Raw genomic sequence first — 17,982 nt, forward strand, 5'->3', positions numbered from 1 at the left:
TTAACCACTCACCGGGTTTTGTTTCCTTGCATCTAACCCTACAGGTGCTGCCATCTATCGACAATAACCCTAACCCTAATATCAGTGCTGCCATCTATCGGCAATAACCCTAACCCTAATTCTCCGTAACCCTAACTTGAATCGACGCATGCGCAGATCGGAGGGCGTAGATCCGCCATATTGGATTTCCGTGGATTAGAATTTCGCAAAAAATAAACAGTATCGGTGTTAATCGAAGCCATCATACATCGAATCAGCATCGAAATATAACCGAAAATATTTCACGAGTTCAAAATTTATTAAAATTTCTACCGTTTCCGTCCTCGATCTCAGTTTATCACCGGAAATCTAAACACTTCCGGGTTAGCTGTCAAATAAACAAAACGTCAAAATGGGCACCAAAGACGACGAATATGATTATTTATTTAAAGGTAAAATGTTTAAAATCACTTTAAATCATGTTTCAAATTGTATATTTTGTGTGGGTTTATTTTCGTACTGATCAGTGATGAGTAATAGATTGTGAAGGACCCACCCACCTCGAATCGAACCCTCCTCCTCCGTCGTTGCTACGACGTACAAACTACTCGTCGTTGTTGCTACTGGCCTAAACTATTTACGAATTTAATTCGCCTCTGAGAATTAATAATGAGTGATTTCGATCAGTTATTTATTCGCAGCACCTCGTTCACTTATCTGACAAACAATGGTTAAAATTTCTATCGGCTTTGATAGTTATAATCAGCTCACAAGTTTATTTCTAATCCTCTCATTGATAGGTCCCGCCCGCCCCAGAAAGCCCCGTTCATGGCATCCCTCTGATTAAATTCACATCAGTTTTAATCTGTTAGTAACACATGTTTAACCCCGGTGTAGTAAGAGATAGGTCGTTATACACGCAGGTTTATTTTACTCCTTCCGCTAAAATTTCAACTCTCAACATTTTGGTAGGTATTAATTTACCCCTGGGGTTAGGGGTGGGAGTTCAGACGTCTAGGTTTGTATGGTTCTGAATTTACTAAAGGTTTGATTTTAAATTGTATTAATTCCAAATTAAGAATTATTGAATGAATCATTGACTTGTTGACTGTTTGTGTGCTTACTGCGGAACATACGTGGACCGTGACCAGGATAAAGTATGTGTAATGTTAATTAGGATCTCTGCGGACCGTGACTAGGACAGTTAGACCTATGTCTAGTGGAGTCACTATACTGAAGTATGTCGTAGTCATGTAGTAGAAATATTCACTTATAAAAATGTCTGATGTTGAAAATGTAGAAGTTACTGTTTACAGTCAAAACATTGAAGATCAATTCAGTGATTTTAGTGAAACAAGCGTCGACAATATTGAGCAAACTACTAGTGTTGAGGATCTCGAAACTATTGATGATTTTAGCGAGGAGGATCTAGAAACTGCTAGTGAGGATTACGATTGTGATAGTCTTAGTTTAAGCTTTTACAACGAACAACCTCGAGTTAACACTAAACCTTGGACAGATATTCCACGGGATATCACAAAAAAACGTAGCGTCAGTGATGAGACATGTTTTGATTATTTTGATTTTATTTATAAAGGTTAGTCGTGTCTATAAGGGGGGGGGGGGAGAGGGTGCAGCAGGGTAAACTGTATTGTATCAATTGAACACAGATGTTCAATTGATCTGTGTTAAAAAAGCAATTATTTCCGAGTATTTTTAATTTCCGCTTGGTGTCAAGGGAATTTATTGTTAATGGGTTTGAGAGTTATTAGGGTTACGCAGTAAACCGTGTGTATAACGCCATCTATTGATAGAATATAACAATGTTTGTATCGTCTCCGCGTAACTATGGTGATGATGATTATGATATGATATGGAAAGGTATTGTTGCGAGTAGCGGAGTGACGGAGCGAGTGTTGATTGTAGTTGAATATTTACCCCGTTTGTTTGTTTATTTATATAGTTGTGTTAATTGGAGATTCTGGAGTCGGTAAAAGTAATTTACTCAGTCGATTCACGAGAAATGAATTTAATCTAGAAAGTAAAAGTACGATAGGTGTGGAATTCGCTACCAGGTAAAGTACACACGACCCCTGTCTGTCTATCTGTGCCCGCCACCTATTGGTTTGAATACTAACTATATATTGTATGTATTATAGGAGTATACAAGTTGATGGTAAAACGATTAAAGCACAGATTTGGGACACTGCTGGTCAGGAACGATATCGAGCTATTACTAGCGCGTAAGTATCATCATCTTCATCACAGCCCTCTATATTCTATCGTCGGCCGGTATCGCCACCTATTGTTTATATTTACAGGTATTATCGAGGGGCTGTCGGTGCTTTATTAGTTTACGATATCGCGAAACATTTGACGTATGAAAACGTGGAACGTTGGTTAAAGGAATTGAGGGACCACGCTGATAATAATATAGTTATTATGTTAGTTGGTAATAAATGTGATTTACGTCATTTGAGAGCGGTGCCGACTGAAGAGGCAAAAGCATTCGCAGGTTCGTTACTACGGCAACTTCTGCTGACACCTACTGGCAACGACGATAACTAATCCACAATGTTTTGTTTTTCAGAAAAGAACAATCTTTCGTTTATAGAAACTTCAGCTTTAGATTCGACGAATGTTGAAACTGCTTTTCAAAATATTCTAACAGGTAAGACGAAGTTTAACGCCATCTATTAGCAACTCGTGGAAGCACGGTTTACCCAGAATGCTTCGCCTGCTTCCCCTACCATTTTCGCATGGTCTAAATTAGCACGTAAAATTTAAATACTATTTATTAAGAATCGATTAAAAAGGTACCACTGTATCGATACTAAACGCTGACAATAGGGGTCGTTACTAACAAACATGGTCGTTCTGTCCGCAGAAATCTACCGTATCGTTTCACAAAAACAAATCCAGGAGGCGCCACATGAAGATGAGATAGCGGGACACAATGTTCAATCGATACGTGTTGAACCAACTGAAAATATCGACCGTAAAAATACGTGCTGTTCTGTATAGATTAAACACCTATAGGTGGCGCCGCCAGTTCCGGTTCGTAAATTGTATAAAAATACTTCATGAATCACTCAATAGATGGAGTTACAATCACGTGTAGTTGTTAGTTGTATCGTGTAAATGTAGATGGCGTTAGTTATCAGAGTTTGCACTTTTAGTGGTACCTTTTTACACCGACTTTTCCTCCCTCTATCAATAAATATAAATAGCATGTTTTATTATTTTCTATTCCTACCTGTTTTCTGTTGCTATGGTGTTTGTCGTGTGTTCGCTCGTCGCTCACCGGTTGCTATGTGGCTCACTAGTTGCTATGGTTATATCGTTATTCTGTTACAGAGATCTATCGTATCGTATCTCAGAAGCCGTTGCCGTCAGCAGACGATGAGAACATCAGTTCAAACGTACAAACAATTCGCGTCGAACCGACTGAAAATATGAACGAACGTAAAAAAATATTCTGTTGTAATATGTAACCAATGACGACGACGGCGACAACAATTTGGATTCTTTCACCGTGGCAACAATGATGACAACTGATGATAAAACGTGTGCATGAACTATAACAATACGTGGAAGCGGTTTGTTGTTGTTGCTATGGTTACGGCGGACTGTACAGTAGTGTTTCTGTACTTAAAATACATATCAAACATTGACGTTTAGCGCGGCGTGGCTGATTAGGGGTTAACGTCCGGGGTCGACTGACTTGTATTTTACAGGAGAATGTGACATTCCAATTACACACCCCTCTCTCAACTGATATAGTGTCGTCATCTGTAGTTTTCATTTATTGACATAAAGATGGCGCCACGTGTAACTGGCGCACCGTGTTATCTTTAAAATAAATATAAATTATATGAAAATTGATTATTATTATTAATTATAGAGAAGAATTGTAAGATATAAAACACTAAAAAAACATTCATTCATTTTTTGCTTCTGTCAATAAAAATATTGTAAATTTATTACCAAATATTTCGACTTTCATCCAGTATATATCGGTTCTTATTGTTGCTGCAAGATGGCAGCACTATCTACTATCGGGTTATTTCTGCAACGAATGAATACACTACTAGCTCCATCTTGTGGTAACGTTTATAATTAGATATTGGAAGAGTTATTGTTGTATTTTTGTTTCGTTGCAGAAATTTACCGTATTGTAAGTCAGAAACAAATCCGGGATAGTTCGGATAACGAATCTCCTAGTTCGAACAGTCAACCCGTAATACCGCTCACAGATGGCGCCGGTGATCGCAAAAAACAATGCTGTTCTACCTGATGGATATCGTCGTCGTGGCAACAACTTTAAACATTCAACAAAATAATTAACTACCGCGCGTTACCATGATTACAATTATTGGATCAATTCTACAATAATGTGTATTAATCTAGAATCATTATACGGTTGCCATAGAAATGGCTTATTTACTGTGTAACAATGCTTGCCGAATTATTGCACAAACACTTTTAACCCTGTAATTATGAAAACTTATCCAGAATTAATTATTTCGCTAATTCTCATTTTCGCTAGAATTAATGATAATCTTTGTATAATTTTCCTGCACATTTTTCATCATGGAATTTTTGTCTTGTTTATTTTTAATTGGTTTATTATTGATTCATGTTACTATTGGGGATGTATATAAGTATGTATTAGTGGCGAGTAAGAATTGGATGAAGAGTTTTATAAAGAATGGATAATGATGAATCTAAGATGGCTGCTATACGACCCTCAACTGTTAATATGTACTTCTTACAGTGTGGCTTATTGAATTGATTAGTACGGACGGTGGCGCCCCCTATTGACCTCCGGGCTCCCCGCGTCCCGCTCCTCTCTATAATTTAGTGTAAGTCTGTGTATATTGTGAATGTATGTATGCTGAAATATAAACTATATCAAATATAAACGGTTTTGTTCATTGTATTTAAATCTGCTGTTGCTGGTGGCGACATCGCTAAGGAGGGACAACTACAGGGGCCGTGTGAGGATGAATGCCACGTAAAAGCCTAGTATGAAATAATGTTTGTTTGGCTTCTGATTATTTGATCAATATTTTGTATCACTTCACTAATGCCGTGACAAAATTGTGAAAAGAAAGCGCAGATTAGGGCCTTGAAAATTTGTTTCCAAAAACTGACACTTAGCACTTGCTGCAAACCATGATAGAATACAAGGAACTTACTTTATAAATAGTAAGTTACAACTACTACTACAACGTTTCAGAGTGATGTTTTCACTTTAGCGTGCGAAGTGACTCGTGTTCCTAACGCAGTATGCAGCACGGCTTGAAGAATATCATCAGGCCGCGTAGTCAGTAACCTGTCTGTGGTTTAGTTTAACGATCGGATATTTTCACATACCACATTGGTATAAGCCCATCCGATAATAAAAAGCTTACCACTAACGATTAGGTAACTAACTAGTACGGGCGGCCTAGTGTCCGACGAGTGACCGAGGCGGAGAGAAAGTGGTGGAAGCTGACTAACAGGTTATTGACACTGGAGGTCCCTGCTGTATCTGTGAGGGCACAAAATCTCATGAATTCTTATCTTTTTAACCAATATCAGAATTCGTACATTGAGAATCATTGCGGCTTTTAAGTCTTTATCAATTGAGAGACTTAGTTTCACTGTAAATAAAGAATTAGCGATTGAATTGAGCGCGCTCCACCGTGCGCAATTTCCATATCGACCGTCAAGTTTTGCCCCTATGTATAACGATAGCGGGGAAAACGTGAACTAATATGATACTCGCTTGCCAGAGTCTTTAAACGTTAGTAATGGACGAACTAATTACCGATTTGCGGGCCGGATTCCTAAGAAAATTCTCAAAATCTTTAGCTGCCCTGAAACAATTGAACCAAAAAATTTTTCTATAAAAGAATTAACCTTAAAAGAGTAAATTTGAATCGGGATATTTCTAATATCGTCTGGCAGAGAGCGACAGGTGTTTGTATGTTCTCCGCTTATTTGCACGCAACTAAAATAATATCGAAGGAAGATATGGAGATTTTGATTATTCACATGATAAATGATCATTCAAAAATGTAAATGAATAATTTATTCTGTATATAAATACTAATTAATTGATGTGAAGTGAATTTTAGCTAAAAAAATTGAATATCGTTACCTAAAAAATAAGGAAATATCATTCAAAAATTATAACATATTCATGGTATCATATTTAATCAGAATTAGGCGACACAGTTGTCCGTATTGTACGTAATAATGAGATGTATATTCCAGCGGTAAATATGCGCCGCTATTTTAGTTCGCAGAAATTCCGCTATCGTTATTCATAGGGGCAGCACTGTACGGTTGAGATTTAGCTTAACCTCACTATCATACTATGGCATGCGAGCAATATGGATATTTTCTTAGCCGGATTTCGTTCATAATTTAACTCGATTTAATTGTGTATAAATAGTACTATCACATTTTAAGCTTTATCTAAGAGGATCTCATTTTTAAAACGATTTATAAGCCATTTTTGATGGAACTCGTTTGTTAGCGGAATGTATTAGCATCCGGTAAAGCGGCCGACTCACTTGCCACAGGGAGAATTTGAGGCAAATTAAATTTTATTCTCCAAAGTTGTGCATTCAACCAACGCTACCATTAACGTTGCAGCACATGAACCATTAAACTTCCTATTTAGGTCGGCCCTTCTTGGTCAGGGTTAAAATCAAATTCTCCCTTATGAAACCAACTACAAATTTGGGCCAAAAACTGGAAAAACTTCAGTTGAACCTCGTTAATACGACAAATCTGTGTAAAGACGAAACCAGAAAAAAAAATTCAGTAACAACCACCACAAAATTAGTGAATAATTTATAGATAGATTTATTCATTTCAGTGAAAAATGTATCATGCATCAGAGTTAAATATCAAACTAAAGTCTTGCATAAAGCGAACATGTGATCAACTCCGCAATGAACTGACTGAACTAACCCAGGAATCGAAACCTGAAATCAGATTTACAATATCAGACATCAGATTTACAATATCAGACATCAGATTTATGACGCATCAGTTTCACACATGTTTCTGGTGCGTTATGTTATTACAGTACAGTAGAGTCTGTTCCTAACTCAACAACTCTGAACCGTCGTGGAGAAATAAACTTGAAATTAAATTTCTTTCCAAAATATGGAGTGAGTGATGTTTTAGGAGTGTTTTAAATCTAGAGAAATCGAGACTTACCTTAAACGGAAAGAATTCATCGTCCATGTTTCCTAAACCTAAGGAGCCATGTTTATTTCTACCCCACACGTACAGATCATTGTTATCTACAATATAATAACACTGTAAACAATGTAACATCATTCTAGACACTAAGCTAGGGATTGATAGAGAGAGGGAGCAGGGTTTATGTATAGAGGGGACCAGGGAGTTTCACAGAGTAAGTAGGCTTAAGAATAGAGATAGTGTGTCTCAGAAATCCCTATCCCTATGAACTAGCATGTCTCCAGCCTCGATTGCCTACGTACCTATTGATAACTATTAAAATGAGACATTAATTGCTAGCATTTCTTCCATTAGTCACGGCTCTACTTGGTCCATCCTGGTTCATCTTGGTTTATCTGGGTTCGTCCTGGTTCATCTTGCACCATCTGCTCCACTGCATCAATGTCTGTATAATGTTCAAATCAATTATGGTAAAGGGGGAATCTGTGACCACCATAACATCCATCAATAGTTCCACCATATTGATGACAAACATCCTAAAAATATACATTAACTTTATAAATGTGAGTTAGAGTTAGAGTTAAGTCTAGTTACCGGTGTATCAGAGAAATGGCAATCTAAGGTACCCCCCAAAATGAGGGTTAGGGGTCAAATATTTACTGTCTCCAATTTCGATGAAATTTAGTATAGACATGTATTCTGGGGTACTGATCACAAATCTGAAAGAATTTTTAGGATCCGAGGCCCCAAAAATGAGAAATTCGAATTCTTAGGGGCATCCCCTAAATTTTCAAAAGGCCCTGGACCCAAGAGTTTTCGAGATATCCGAAATCTGATAGCAGATCTGGAATCAGCACCCCTGAAAATAGTAAGGACTAAAATTTTAAGCAAATCGAAGAGATTCGATTTTTTGGCCAAAAACGGCAAAAATCTAAGGTGTTAGTCCAGGAGTTTTTTTTGGGCAAAAAATTTTTTTTCCCCGATTCCTTCGAAACTTGGTAGGAAGATGTATTCCGAGGTGTTGATTCCGGATCCGCAATCAGATTTTGAATCGGAATTCATCTTCATGGGCAAATAAGGGTTTTAATGCCCAAAACATGCACCCCAAAAATGGGGTACAAAGTCAAAATTTTTTTTTTGCCCAATCTTAATAAAATTTACTAGAGACATGTTTTTTGGGGTGCTGATCACGAAAATGAAGTTAGTTTTTGGATCCGAGGCCCAAAAAATGAGAAATTCGAATTTTTTGGAGGGACCCCCTAAATTTCCAAAAAGCCTTGGACCCCAGATCTTTCGAGATATTCAAAATCTGATTGCAGATTTGTAATCAGCACCCCTGAAAATAGAAAGGACTAAAATTTTAAGCAAATCGAAGAGATTCGAATTTTTGGCCAAAAATTGCAAAAATTTAAGAAAGAAAGTTTTTGGATTGAAGTGCCAAACAAGAGAAATCCAGGATCTTATGTTTTTAGCCCCTTCAAATTGACCTGTAGATGTTTTTTTACAGCTGATATCAAATATTAGATCAATTTCAGATAGAAATTGATCAATTAACTAAAACCCATCAATTTTAGTAACTATCACGTGGTTTCAGACATCTACAAACATCTCTTTTCTCAAGAAGAAATTCAGTTATAACCACGCACACAATTACTCAATGTATTAATGCTCGTATCTGTATCAAATACAATCAATGAAGCTAATAATTCCTAGTCACATTTTGTAAATTAAATTAATATTCAATTGTTGATGATCTTATTGATTTGTGTTTAAAGTCATAATTCAGTCAGAAGAATTCGAGTCTAGCTCAGTCTCAGTTAGTGCACTATCGCAGTAAATTTACCAGAATTAACTTTGTTTATAATTACAGGGGTTTTCAAAGATGTCACCAGTTGGAATTAAACTGTCTTGTTGTATTTGAAGTTATAAATGTGGGTATGTACAAGAAATAAGATTTTTTATTGTTTTCACTTTGGCCTTTAACTATTTTTTTCAATTTATCAGACAAATTAATTATTTGAGTCAATCAATTAATAAGTTGTCCGCACTCTTCTGACCCGCCACAAAACACTCAATGCTGTACAGTTTCTTGTGCCGTGGTCACGACTAGTATTTGTGATTGAATTGAATTGGTCACTTCAATACGTAATTTTGGATTTGGATTAATTAGGCGAAAATATTCACTGCAATCGATCTATTTACTCAATTTCTCATTATAATCGTTCATATTTCTTCTTTAAAACATCTAAATCGCTCCGAAATCAGCATTTATAACGAATAAATTCGGTAAAAACGGCAGAAATAAAACCGCGGAAGTCCACATAATCTACGAGTCGCGCGTCTAGAAACCTCGCATACCTAGGCTAGGCAGACCGTATTGTGCTGCTCTCAATGACTGCGGAGATTGGGTGAACTAATTACCAAACGACATACAAATTAGCTTGATCTGAGTCTATTATTCTTTTAGTTTATTTTAAATCCCATTACACATGAAATAAAAACAATATAGAGATGTTCAACAAATTTCACTCCGATACTACACTGTACGGTACGGTGCTGCCACTAATTTTGAGTTGGCGGCGACCTCGCGTACCTGTGTCACCTAACTGCTGTTTCACCGTACGGTGCTGCCACTAACTACATCGACGGTTAACATAAACACTATCAGCTTTTCGAGACTAACTGCAGGCCGCGAGGAATAATACATGCCATTTAGAGCATTTCCTGAAAGATAACGATAGATGGCGCGGCTGTCTATATCGGATGATCTGTGCGTACGCCGTAGTTGTTACCTGATGAATCCGTTTAAAACTGAGGTAAGTTGCATACAGTGTGGTAATCCAGTGTAAGGGGGCAATCCAGTGTTAGGTGGTCAAGTGTCAGGAGGCGCCTCCTCATCTGTGCAGACACTACTACAGACAGTGTCATTCGCTGACTGACAGACAGTAGTGAGTGGAGTCCATGCACCTCTCTCTCGACTCGAGTCTATAGATTGGAACTGGAAGATGATGTCGTCGGTCAATCAGTTTTTGACTCAGGCTGTTGTTGATTCAAACTGATATTTTTTCTCCTGTGTTTTCAGGTTTTATCGATATTTAAACGGTTGCACAGAACGCGATTGTTGACATTCAGAGGAGACGAACAAGCTTTAATCGGTAAATAGTAGAACCTGCTGCCACGCCTTCATGCTGGCAAAGGAAAGTTTTTTACATAAATTGTGAAATTTTAATTTTTTTGAAGCCGGAAGAAAAAAAATCAACGACGAATTTAAAAAGTTTAAAGAAACGAAAGAATTGGAAACAATTAAATACGTAAGTATTACCCTTTATTATGTGGCGCCCCCTACTGGATCTCCTGACCGTCGTATATCGTTATGTAGCTAGCGCCCCCTGGTGTGTCCCGGGTGACTAACTGTAACATAGATTTCACCACTTCCTGTATTATAGTTATTGAAATCAGCGGAAGAAGCCGAGGAATATTTGAGGACGTCTGTGATTCAAGCTACTCAATCTAATCCCGGTGTATTCTGTAAGTATTCTCAATCTAATCCTGGTTTATTCCTAACCTAATCCTGGTCTATTAATCTAATCGAGGTTTTAAATTGATTTTCTTGTATTTTTAATTGTTGTATATTTTTAGCCGCTGAAATAACTGAAAATACAAAGTTATTAGACAACACACCTTATAAATACTCCCCCGAGGAGACAATGCGCAGGACTGAAAAACAGATACAACGACGACGTACCAATAATAGAGACTGCGGTTGCCAGGAGAAACAGTAACTATGTCTATATTTACACCGACCAATCAGAAACGGCTGACGAATGTTTCGGTCGTTCGAATGAAGAAAGCGGGAAAAAGGTTTGAAATCGCTTGTTACCCGAATAAAGTGAAACCATGGAGAAATAAAATAGAGACGGATATCGACGAAGTCTTACAAACACATAACGTATTCATCAATGTATCTAAAGGTCAAATAGCGAAGAGCGATGAATTAAAGAAAGCTTTCGGAACAGATAAACACAGCGATATCTGTATGGAGATATTGAGTAAAGGTGAGATGCAAGTTACTGAGAAAGAACGTCACGCGCAATTAGAAGAGTCGTTTAGAGATATCGCAACAATCGTAGCCGATAAATGTGTGAACCCGGATACGAAACGTCCGTACACGGTAACGATGATCGAGAAATCAATGAGAGACGTTCATTACTCGGTAAAACCGACGAAATCCACCAAACAACAAGCTTTAGACGTGATCCGTAAACTGAGAGAAACCGATACTATAAATGTAGCACGAGCTCAGATGAGGGTTAAAGTTACTGCTCCCCGAAGGGAGGCTGGAAAAATACGTCCTAAACTGAGAAAACTTGCATCAAAAGTAGAAGAGGAACAGTTCGAAGATGAATTAGAAATGGTAATTACTCGTAACTACTACTACTGCCACCTGTTGTCGATTTTAGGTAATTAATACTGCCCTCTATTGTTAATTTCAGGTAATACTCGTCGACCCTGGTTGCTATAGAGAAATCGATAGTTTACTACAATCAGAAACGAAAGGTAAAGGTTCATTAGAAATATTGAGTTTAAAAGACGTCGAAGAAGGTGATGAGAAACTATAAACGAACACCAGATGGCGCTGTTTGAATGATTGTTTTTGTAGTCAGGTCTTTAAAACCTAGTTTTGCTAATCCTGCGTTCAAATTAAATAAAGCTTTTTCTACAGTTGATATTTTTAAGTCTTTGTTTCATTTATTTCTGTGGAAGGAATTTGAGGAATTTTAATCATTGAGGAAATTTAACAACATGAATTAAAGACGAATCCCTCGACCTCCTTAAATAATCGCTCTATTTTGTCAAATTGTCAATGTATTGAATTTAGTCCGTTGGCGCAGTCCGATCCGGAACGAACATACTGCGGTAGCCGTATCACTATTAGATCCTAGCGCTAGTTTATGTAGTGCATATACAAAGATGAATTACATTTTAAAAACACTTATGATTCACTAATGAGATGTGATTTACCTCGTAAAATACAAACCTCAATAAATTTGTAGAATTTTAAGATTCTTTATGGAGCTGAAATATTTTGAATCGACGATGAGAGAATTGAAAGTAGTTCTAGGCGCTGGATGATGACATTGACAGTTCTGTCAAAATATTTTACTAGATTGAAATAATGTTTAGCAGAAAACGTGAAGCTAAACCGGATCGGACCAGTAGTAGTAATGAGTTGATGTCTCAATTCGGTTTGTTGGATCCAATCGGTGAGTTTTAAATGTCATCGTCAATCTAAGCGCAGTTGGGCGTACATTGCACTAATTAGCGACAATAACCGTTGTTGTGTAAATGTATGATGGTGTTTTTAGGAGGTCCTGGTGATGCAGGGGTGAATGATGCAGATTTAGAGGCTGAACTCGCTCTACTGATGGGTGAATCACCAGTAGCGCCACCTAGCAGTAAACGGGCGCCTAAACGTCTCAACGCGGATCAAACTGGTGTCGATATATCTCAAATAAATCGATTGGCTCTCGATAGTTTGAACAACATCGAAGATGATGATAATGATATATCAGATACTGAAGATAATCCTGATTTATTAGCTGAATTAGCAGGTACTATGATATTAAACATCAAGTCACTGTCTAATTAATGCTGTCTAATCACTGTCCAATATCGCTGTCATCAATTAATTACAGAATTATCAGCAGAGTCACCTGTAGTTAGCGCTGCAGTAAGTCCTGATCATCAGCATATTTACACACAACCACCTACACCACCAGGTGGTGCTACTATACAACCACCTGCACCACCAGGTGGCACTTCTACGGCTGATCCGAAATCATTGGTGAAAGAACGTATGGATAATTATACGGAGGCTTTGAGGAACGCGCAATCAGCAAATGAGTCGTCTAAAGTATGTAGTAGTCCACATCCAGATCCCCTTGTATCCCTCTCTGACTCCCTCCCACTATCAGATCCCCTCGTATCCTCTCTGACTCCCTCCCACTATCAGATCCCCTCGTATCCCTCTCTGACTCCCTCCCACTATCAGATCCCCTCATATCCTCTCTGACTCCCTCCCACTATCAGATCCCCTCATATCCCTCTCTGACTCCCTCCCACTATCAGATCCCCTCATATCCCTCTCTGACTCCCTCCCACTATCAGATCCCCTCATATCCCTCTCTGACTCCCTCCCACTATCAGATCCCCTCATATCCTCTCTGACTCCCTCCCACTATCAGATCCCCTCATATCCTCTCTGACTCCCTCCCACTATCAGATCCCCTCATATCCCTCTCTGACTCCCTCCCACTATCAGATCCCCTCATATCCTCTCTGACTCCCTCCCACTATCAGATCCCCTCATATCCCTCTCTGACTCCCTCCCACTATCAGATCCCCTCATATCCCTCTCTGACTCCCTCCCACTATCAGATCCCCTCATATCCCTCTCTGACTCCCTCCCACTATCAGATCCCCTCATATCCTCTCTGACTCCCTCCCACTATCAGATCCCCTCATATCCCTCTCTGACTCCCTCCCACTATCAGATCCCCTCATATCCTCTCTGACTCCCTCCCACTATCAGATCCCCTCATATCCCTCTCTGACTCCCTCCCACTATCAGATCCCCTCATATCCTCTCTGACTCCCTCCCACTATCAGATCCCCTCATATCCCTCTCTGACTCCCTCCCACTATCAGATCCCCTCATATCCCTCTCTGACTCCCTCCCACTATCAGATCCCCTCATATCCCTCTCTGACTCCCTCCCACTATCAGATCCCCTCAAATCCTCTCTGACTCCCTCCCACTATCAGATCCCCTCATATCCCTCTCTGACTCCCTCCCACTATCAGATCCCCTCATATCCCTCTCTGACTCCCTCCCACTATCAGATCCCCTCATATCCCTCTCTGACTCCCTCCCACTATCAGATCCCCTCAAATCCTCTCTGACTCCCTCCCACTATCAGATCCCCTCATATCCCTCTCTGACTCCCTCCCACTATCAGATCCCCTCATATCCCTCTCTGACTCCCTCCCACTATCAGATCCCCTCATATCCCTCTCTGACTCCCTCCCACTATCAGATCCCCTCATATCCTCTCTGACTCCCTCCCACTATCAGATCCCCTCATATCCCTCTCTGACTCCCTCCCACTATCAGATCCCCTCATATCCTCTCTGACTCCCTCCCACTATCAGATCCCCTCATATCCCTCTCTGACTCCCTCCCACTATCAGATCCCCTCATATCCCTCTCTGACTCCCTCCCACTATCAGATCCCCTCATATCCTCTCTGACTCCCTCCCACTATCAGATCCCCTCATATCCCTCTCTGACTCCCTCCCACTATCAGATCCCCTCATATCCCTCTCTGACTCCCTCCCACTATCAGATCCCCTCAAATCCTCTCTGACTCCCTCCCACTATCAGATCCCCTCATATCCCTCTCTGACTCCCTCCCACTATCAGATCCCCTCATATCCCTCTCTGACTCCCTCCCACTATCAGATCCCCTCATATCCCTCTCTGACTCCCTCCCACTATCAGATCCCCTCATATCCCTCTCTGACTCCCTCCCACTATCAGATCCCCTCAAATCCTCTCTGACTCCCTCCCACTATCAGATCCCTAACTCCTGAACCCTCCTATTCATAATAACGATAGTAAGTATTCCCACATGTTCCACTTATTTAACCATGGTTTATTTGTGTATTTGTTTAAAAGGTTAGAAGATTAAACCGTGGATTAAAAACATTGAACGATTTATCAAAAAAACTGAAGTCAGGAAAACAGATCAATGTCGACGATATTCCACCCCAGGTGGCGCTAGGTGTTCCATCAGCTACAGCTAGACCAGAGGAACCAGTCCAACAACAACCTGAACCAGTAAGACATGTGCCTGAACCAGTCCAACACAAGTCGGCACCAGTCCAACCGGAGTGCGATCAGTGTTAGTGTTGTGTATTTGTTTTTTCACCGTCGTTTTCATTGTGTCTGTCGTTCACATTGTTTTATGTTTCTATAGCGACGAGTCAACAAGATTTGAACGTACTTCATCGTCGTAGAAACGAATATAAACAGGCGGCATTGTTGGCTAAACGTAATAATAATTTAGAGACGGCGAGAGAAATGTTTAAAATATCGAAACAATTCGACGCAGTAATAAATGCAGCAGAATCCGGTCAACCGGTCGACTTATCGGGAATGCCTCCGTCTCCATCGAGTACAGCGCCATCTACTGTACAACAGAATACAGAGCCATCTACAGGTCAGTATTCGTACTATCGATCGTTCGTGTTTCAATTGATCGGAATCAAAATGTATTGAATTGTTTAATGACTAGATGGCGCTAGTGAACCGGTAGCGGATGCCGAGGTGAAGAAGTTATTTAACGCACCTGACAAACCGAACTCAATATTAGAAGCGTTAGAACAGAGACTTGAGAAATATCGGTCTGGAGTCGAATCAGCGAAATCTGAGAATAATTCTGGGAAAGCTCGAAGAATGGGTCGAATTGTAAAACAATATGAGGACGCGATTAAATCGTATAAATCTGGTCGATCGGTCGACTTTCAGGAATTACCTACTCCTCCGGGATTCCATCCAATTCCATTAGATTCTACACCTTCTCAACCTGTCGCCCCTCCTCCTAAAGTCGTATCACCCGAACGAGTTACTACCCCTCCTCGTAAAGTGGTATCGCCTGGAAATCAGCTGCCATCGAAACAGTTGCAACAATTAGCTTTTATTAAAGAAAGACAAAAACAATTCAAGGTAAATCAATGATTATTGATTAGAATTAACGATAATTTGGTGAATGTATTACAGCGAATTGTTTCATGTCTTCGTTAATAGGTGGCGGCGCTGAAAGCTAAACAAGCTGGTAATCTAGAGGGCGCTAGAGAATATCTAAGATCGGCGAAAGGTTTTGATTCGATGATCGAAGCGATTTCAAATGGATTGAAAATCAATATGTCGAATATACCTCGTCCACCGGGTGAGTATTAATTAAACAAAGAGTTAAACTAATCCAGGGTTTACAAGAGTATGTGATATATTTGATGTGTTTCAGGTTTAGATGAAGAAAGCATCGAAGGTTTTGAGTTTGTAGAAGTCAGCGACGTCAGTGAAGAATTCATTCCTGATTCTAATCGCGATGAAACTTATAAACGCCTCGAACAAGAGTTAATTATACAAATGAAACAATGTGGCAATAACTATGAACACTACACGCAAATCGGTGATGTCATCAACGCGAGAAAATTCGAAAAAATGGCTCAAAATTCTCGTAAAGATTTGGACGTATTAAAGAATGCGTATCGTCATGGCGACCCGGTACCGAGATTTCATTATGAGAATCGTAAGTTTACGATGGTTCAATGTTGCACGGATTTGAGCGAAAATGATTTACAGATTCATATCATACGCGGTTTACAGTTGAGTAACGAATTCGATTCTTACGTGAAATTTGAATTTCCGTATCCGTCTAATGAGCCGCAGAAATTTGAGAGCGCCACCTATAGGAGTTCCAATTCACCGGAATACGACGAGAATTTCAAAATCGAGATAAACCGAAAGTCGAAAGCGTTTTTAAGAGTCGTTAAATTGAAGAGTTTGAAATTAGAAGTTTTTTACAAACGTGGATTTTTCAAAAGTGATAAATTCTTGGGTTCGATTTCTGTGAAATTGCAGCCATTAGAAGATAAATGTGAGATTCACGAATGTTTAGATTTATTAGACGGACGACGACCTTGCGGAGGGAAATTAGAGGTCAAAATAAGAGTTCGAGATCCGTTTATAAATAAACAAATTGAGAATATCGAACATAAATGGTTAATTCTCGATTCTATAATGCGTAGTCCACCAACAGGGGGAGCTACCGGTGGTAGCAGTGCTCAAAGTATCGAAGTTTTGAAATATGAGAAGAAATTATTGGATGAGAAAATCGAGAAAAACCGCGAGAAACTTTCACCGAGTCAAATTGAGAATTTATCACGAGCGAGTTCAAAATTAGAAAATCAAGCAACGGAAATTCAGAGTCAAATTCGTAAACAAGGTACGGATGGTTACCGTAGTTACGCCAAGAATATCCAGTCGTTAATTAGCATTTATGCTAACGAAGCGCAGCTACAATTAAAATCACAGAATCGCGAAAAAGCGCAAGTGAATTTAACGAAGAAGAAAATAGTTGAACGGGAAATACTGACTATAAACAGCAGATTAAACCCGAAATCACAAACTTGTAACATTTAAAAACAGATTATTATAAACAAAACCCTGCTGAGCTTAAACTGTAGATGTTGCTATTGGCCTTGTTTCATTTGAATTACAGAAATAAAATCATTTATTATTCAATTTATTTGTTTATCTTTTATTGTCAAGAAAAGGAAACTGAGTTTTTGGATGAATATTATCTTCATTCAGTTTCGAACCGACAGCGATAAGTGATACAATTTCTTCATAGATGTCACTAGTAGTATTTCAAGATTGTCCGGGTCGTAACCCGTATGACATGACCGGAATAAAGGCCTTGCCCTAGGGTTAGGGTTACCTGACATGTCCGACTCGTTCACAGCCGTCAAACCCTGGTTTGGTAACCCTAACCCTAGGTCGACGGATTTTAACCCTAGGGTTAGGGTTACCTGACATGTCCGACTCGTTCACAGCCGTCAAACCCCGGTTTGGTAACCCTAACCCTAGGTCGACGGATTTTTAACCCTAGGGTTAGGGTTATCAAAGTCGTTGCCGGTCGGTCCGAGCAGTTGCCCGCCGTCTCTAATGCAT

At 39.4% G+C, this 17,982-nt stretch overlaps 4 protein-coding genes across 6 annotated transcripts; all 4 read left to right on the forward strand.

Annotated features, from left to right (window-relative positions):
• Positions 1 to 128: 128 nt before the first annotated feature.
• On the forward strand, positions 129 to 4,893 carry LOC141914607 (ras-related protein Rab-11B). 2 transcript variants are annotated; one of them, XM_074805851.1, is made up of 6 exons: positions 129 to 431; positions 1,943 to 2,054; positions 2,139 to 2,222; positions 2,301 to 2,494; positions 2,570 to 2,650; positions 4,143 to 4,893. In XM_074805851.1, exons 1-6 carry the CDS (start codon positions 392 to 394, stop codon positions 4,274 to 4,276), a joined length of 645 nt encoding a protein of 214 aa, XP_074661952.1. In that variant the 5' UTR covers positions 129 to 391; the 3' UTR covers positions 4,277 to 4,893. The 2 variants fall into 2 exon arrangements, with proteins under 2 accessions (XP_074661952.1, XP_074661951.1); XM_074805850.1 differs by lacking the exon at positions 4,143 to 4,893 and adding an exon at positions 3,337 to 3,970 and having other exon boundaries at positions 130 to 431.
• A 5,026-nt stretch (positions 4,894 to 9,919) lies between these two features.
• LOC141914611 (complex III assembly factor LYRM7-like) lies at positions 9,920 to 10,967 on the forward strand. 2 transcript variants are annotated; one of them, XM_074805856.1, is made up of 5 exons: positions 9,920 to 10,001; positions 10,268 to 10,340; positions 10,426 to 10,496; positions 10,632 to 10,713; positions 10,825 to 10,967. In XM_074805856.1, the coding sequence occupies exons 1-5, from the start codon at positions 9,927 to 9,929 to the stop codon at positions 10,965 to 10,967; spliced, it is 444 nt and encodes a 147-aa protein (XP_074661957.1). In that variant the 5' UTR covers positions 9,920 to 9,926. The 2 variants fall into 2 exon arrangements, with proteins under 2 accessions (XP_074661957.1, XP_074661956.1); XM_074805855.1 differs by having other exon boundaries at positions 10,268 to 10,339; positions 10,422 to 10,496.
• Positions 10,968 to 10,969: 2 nt separating this feature from the next.
• Positions 10,970 to 11,912, forward strand: LOC141914610 (ribosome maturation protein SBDS-like). Its single transcript, XM_074805854.1, has 2 exons — positions 10,970 to 11,599; positions 11,679 to 11,912. Exons 1-2 carry the CDS (start codon positions 10,970 to 10,972, stop codon positions 11,802 to 11,804), a joined length of 756 nt encoding a protein of 251 aa, XP_074661955.1. The 3' UTR covers positions 11,805 to 11,912.
• A 393-nt stretch (positions 11,913 to 12,305) lies between these two features.
• Positions 12,306 to 17,535, forward strand: LOC141914608 (coiled-coil and C2 domain-containing protein 1-like). The gene is made up of 8 exons (XM_074805852.1): positions 12,306 to 12,449; positions 12,552 to 12,797; positions 12,882 to 13,099; positions 14,923 to 15,148; positions 15,224 to 15,466; positions 15,542 to 15,972; positions 16,054 to 16,195; positions 16,271 to 17,535. The coding sequence occupies exons 1-8, from the start codon at positions 12,362 to 12,364 to the stop codon at positions 17,449 to 17,451; spliced, it is 2,775 nt and encodes a 924-aa protein (XP_074661953.1). The 5' UTR covers positions 12,306 to 12,361; the 3' UTR covers positions 17,452 to 17,535.
• The last annotated feature ends 447 nt before the right edge of the window (positions 17,536 to 17,982 follow it).

Source organism: Tubulanus polymorphus, unplaced genomic scaffold, assembly GCF_964204645.1.
Source record: "Tubulanus polymorphus unplaced genomic scaffold, tnTubPoly1.2 scaffold_56, whole genome shotgun sequence".
In the NCBI taxonomy this organism is placed as follows: domain Eukaryota; kingdom Metazoa; phylum Nemertea; class Palaeonemertea; order Tubulaniformes; family Tubulanidae; genus Tubulanus; species Tubulanus polymorphus.

Bases quoted from the DNA above. Each gene is read 5' to 3' on its own strand.
- LOC141914607 (XM_074805850.1), top strand. From the start codon at position 392: ATGGGCACCAAAGACGACGAATATGATTATTTATTTAAAG. The intron at 2,223-2,300 runs GTAAGTATCATC...TTATATTTACAG, and splicing joins TATCGAGCTATTACTAGCGC to GTATTATCGAGGGGCTGTCG. The intron at 2,495-2,569 runs GTTCGTTACTAC...TTTGTTTTTCAG, and splicing joins AGAGGCAAAAGCATTCGCAG to AAAAGAACAATCTTTCGTTT.
- LOC141914611 (XM_074805855.1), top strand. From the start codon at position 9,927: ATGGCGCGGCTGTCTATATCGGATGATCTGTGCGTACGCCGTAGTTGT. The intron at 10,002-10,267 runs GTAAGTTGCATA...CTGTGTTTTCAG, and splicing joins TGAATCCGTTTAAAACTGAG to GTTTTATCGATATTTAAACG. The intron at 10,497-10,631 runs GTAAGTATTACC...CCTGTATTATAG, and splicing joins AATTGGAAACAATTAAATAC to TTATTGAAATCAGCGGAAGA.
- LOC141914610 (XM_074805854.1), top strand. From the start codon at position 10,970: ATGTCTATATTTACACCGACCAATCAGAAACGGCTGACGAATGTTTCG. The intron at 11,600-11,678 runs GTAATTACTCGT...TGTTAATTTCAG, and splicing joins TCGAAGATGAATTAGAAATG to GTAATACTCGTCGACCCTGG.
- LOC141914608 (XM_074805852.1), top strand. From the start codon at position 12,362: ATGTTTAGCAGAAAACGTGAAGCTAAACCGGATCGGACCAGTAGTAGT. The intron at 12,798-12,881 runs GTACTATGATAT...AATTAATTACAG, and splicing joins TTTATTAGCTGAATTAGCAG to AATTATCAGCAGAGTCACCT. The intron at 13,100-14,922 runs GTATGTAGTAGT...TTTGTTTAAAAG, and splicing joins CAGCAAATGAGTCGTCTAAA to GTTAGAAGATTAAACCGTGG.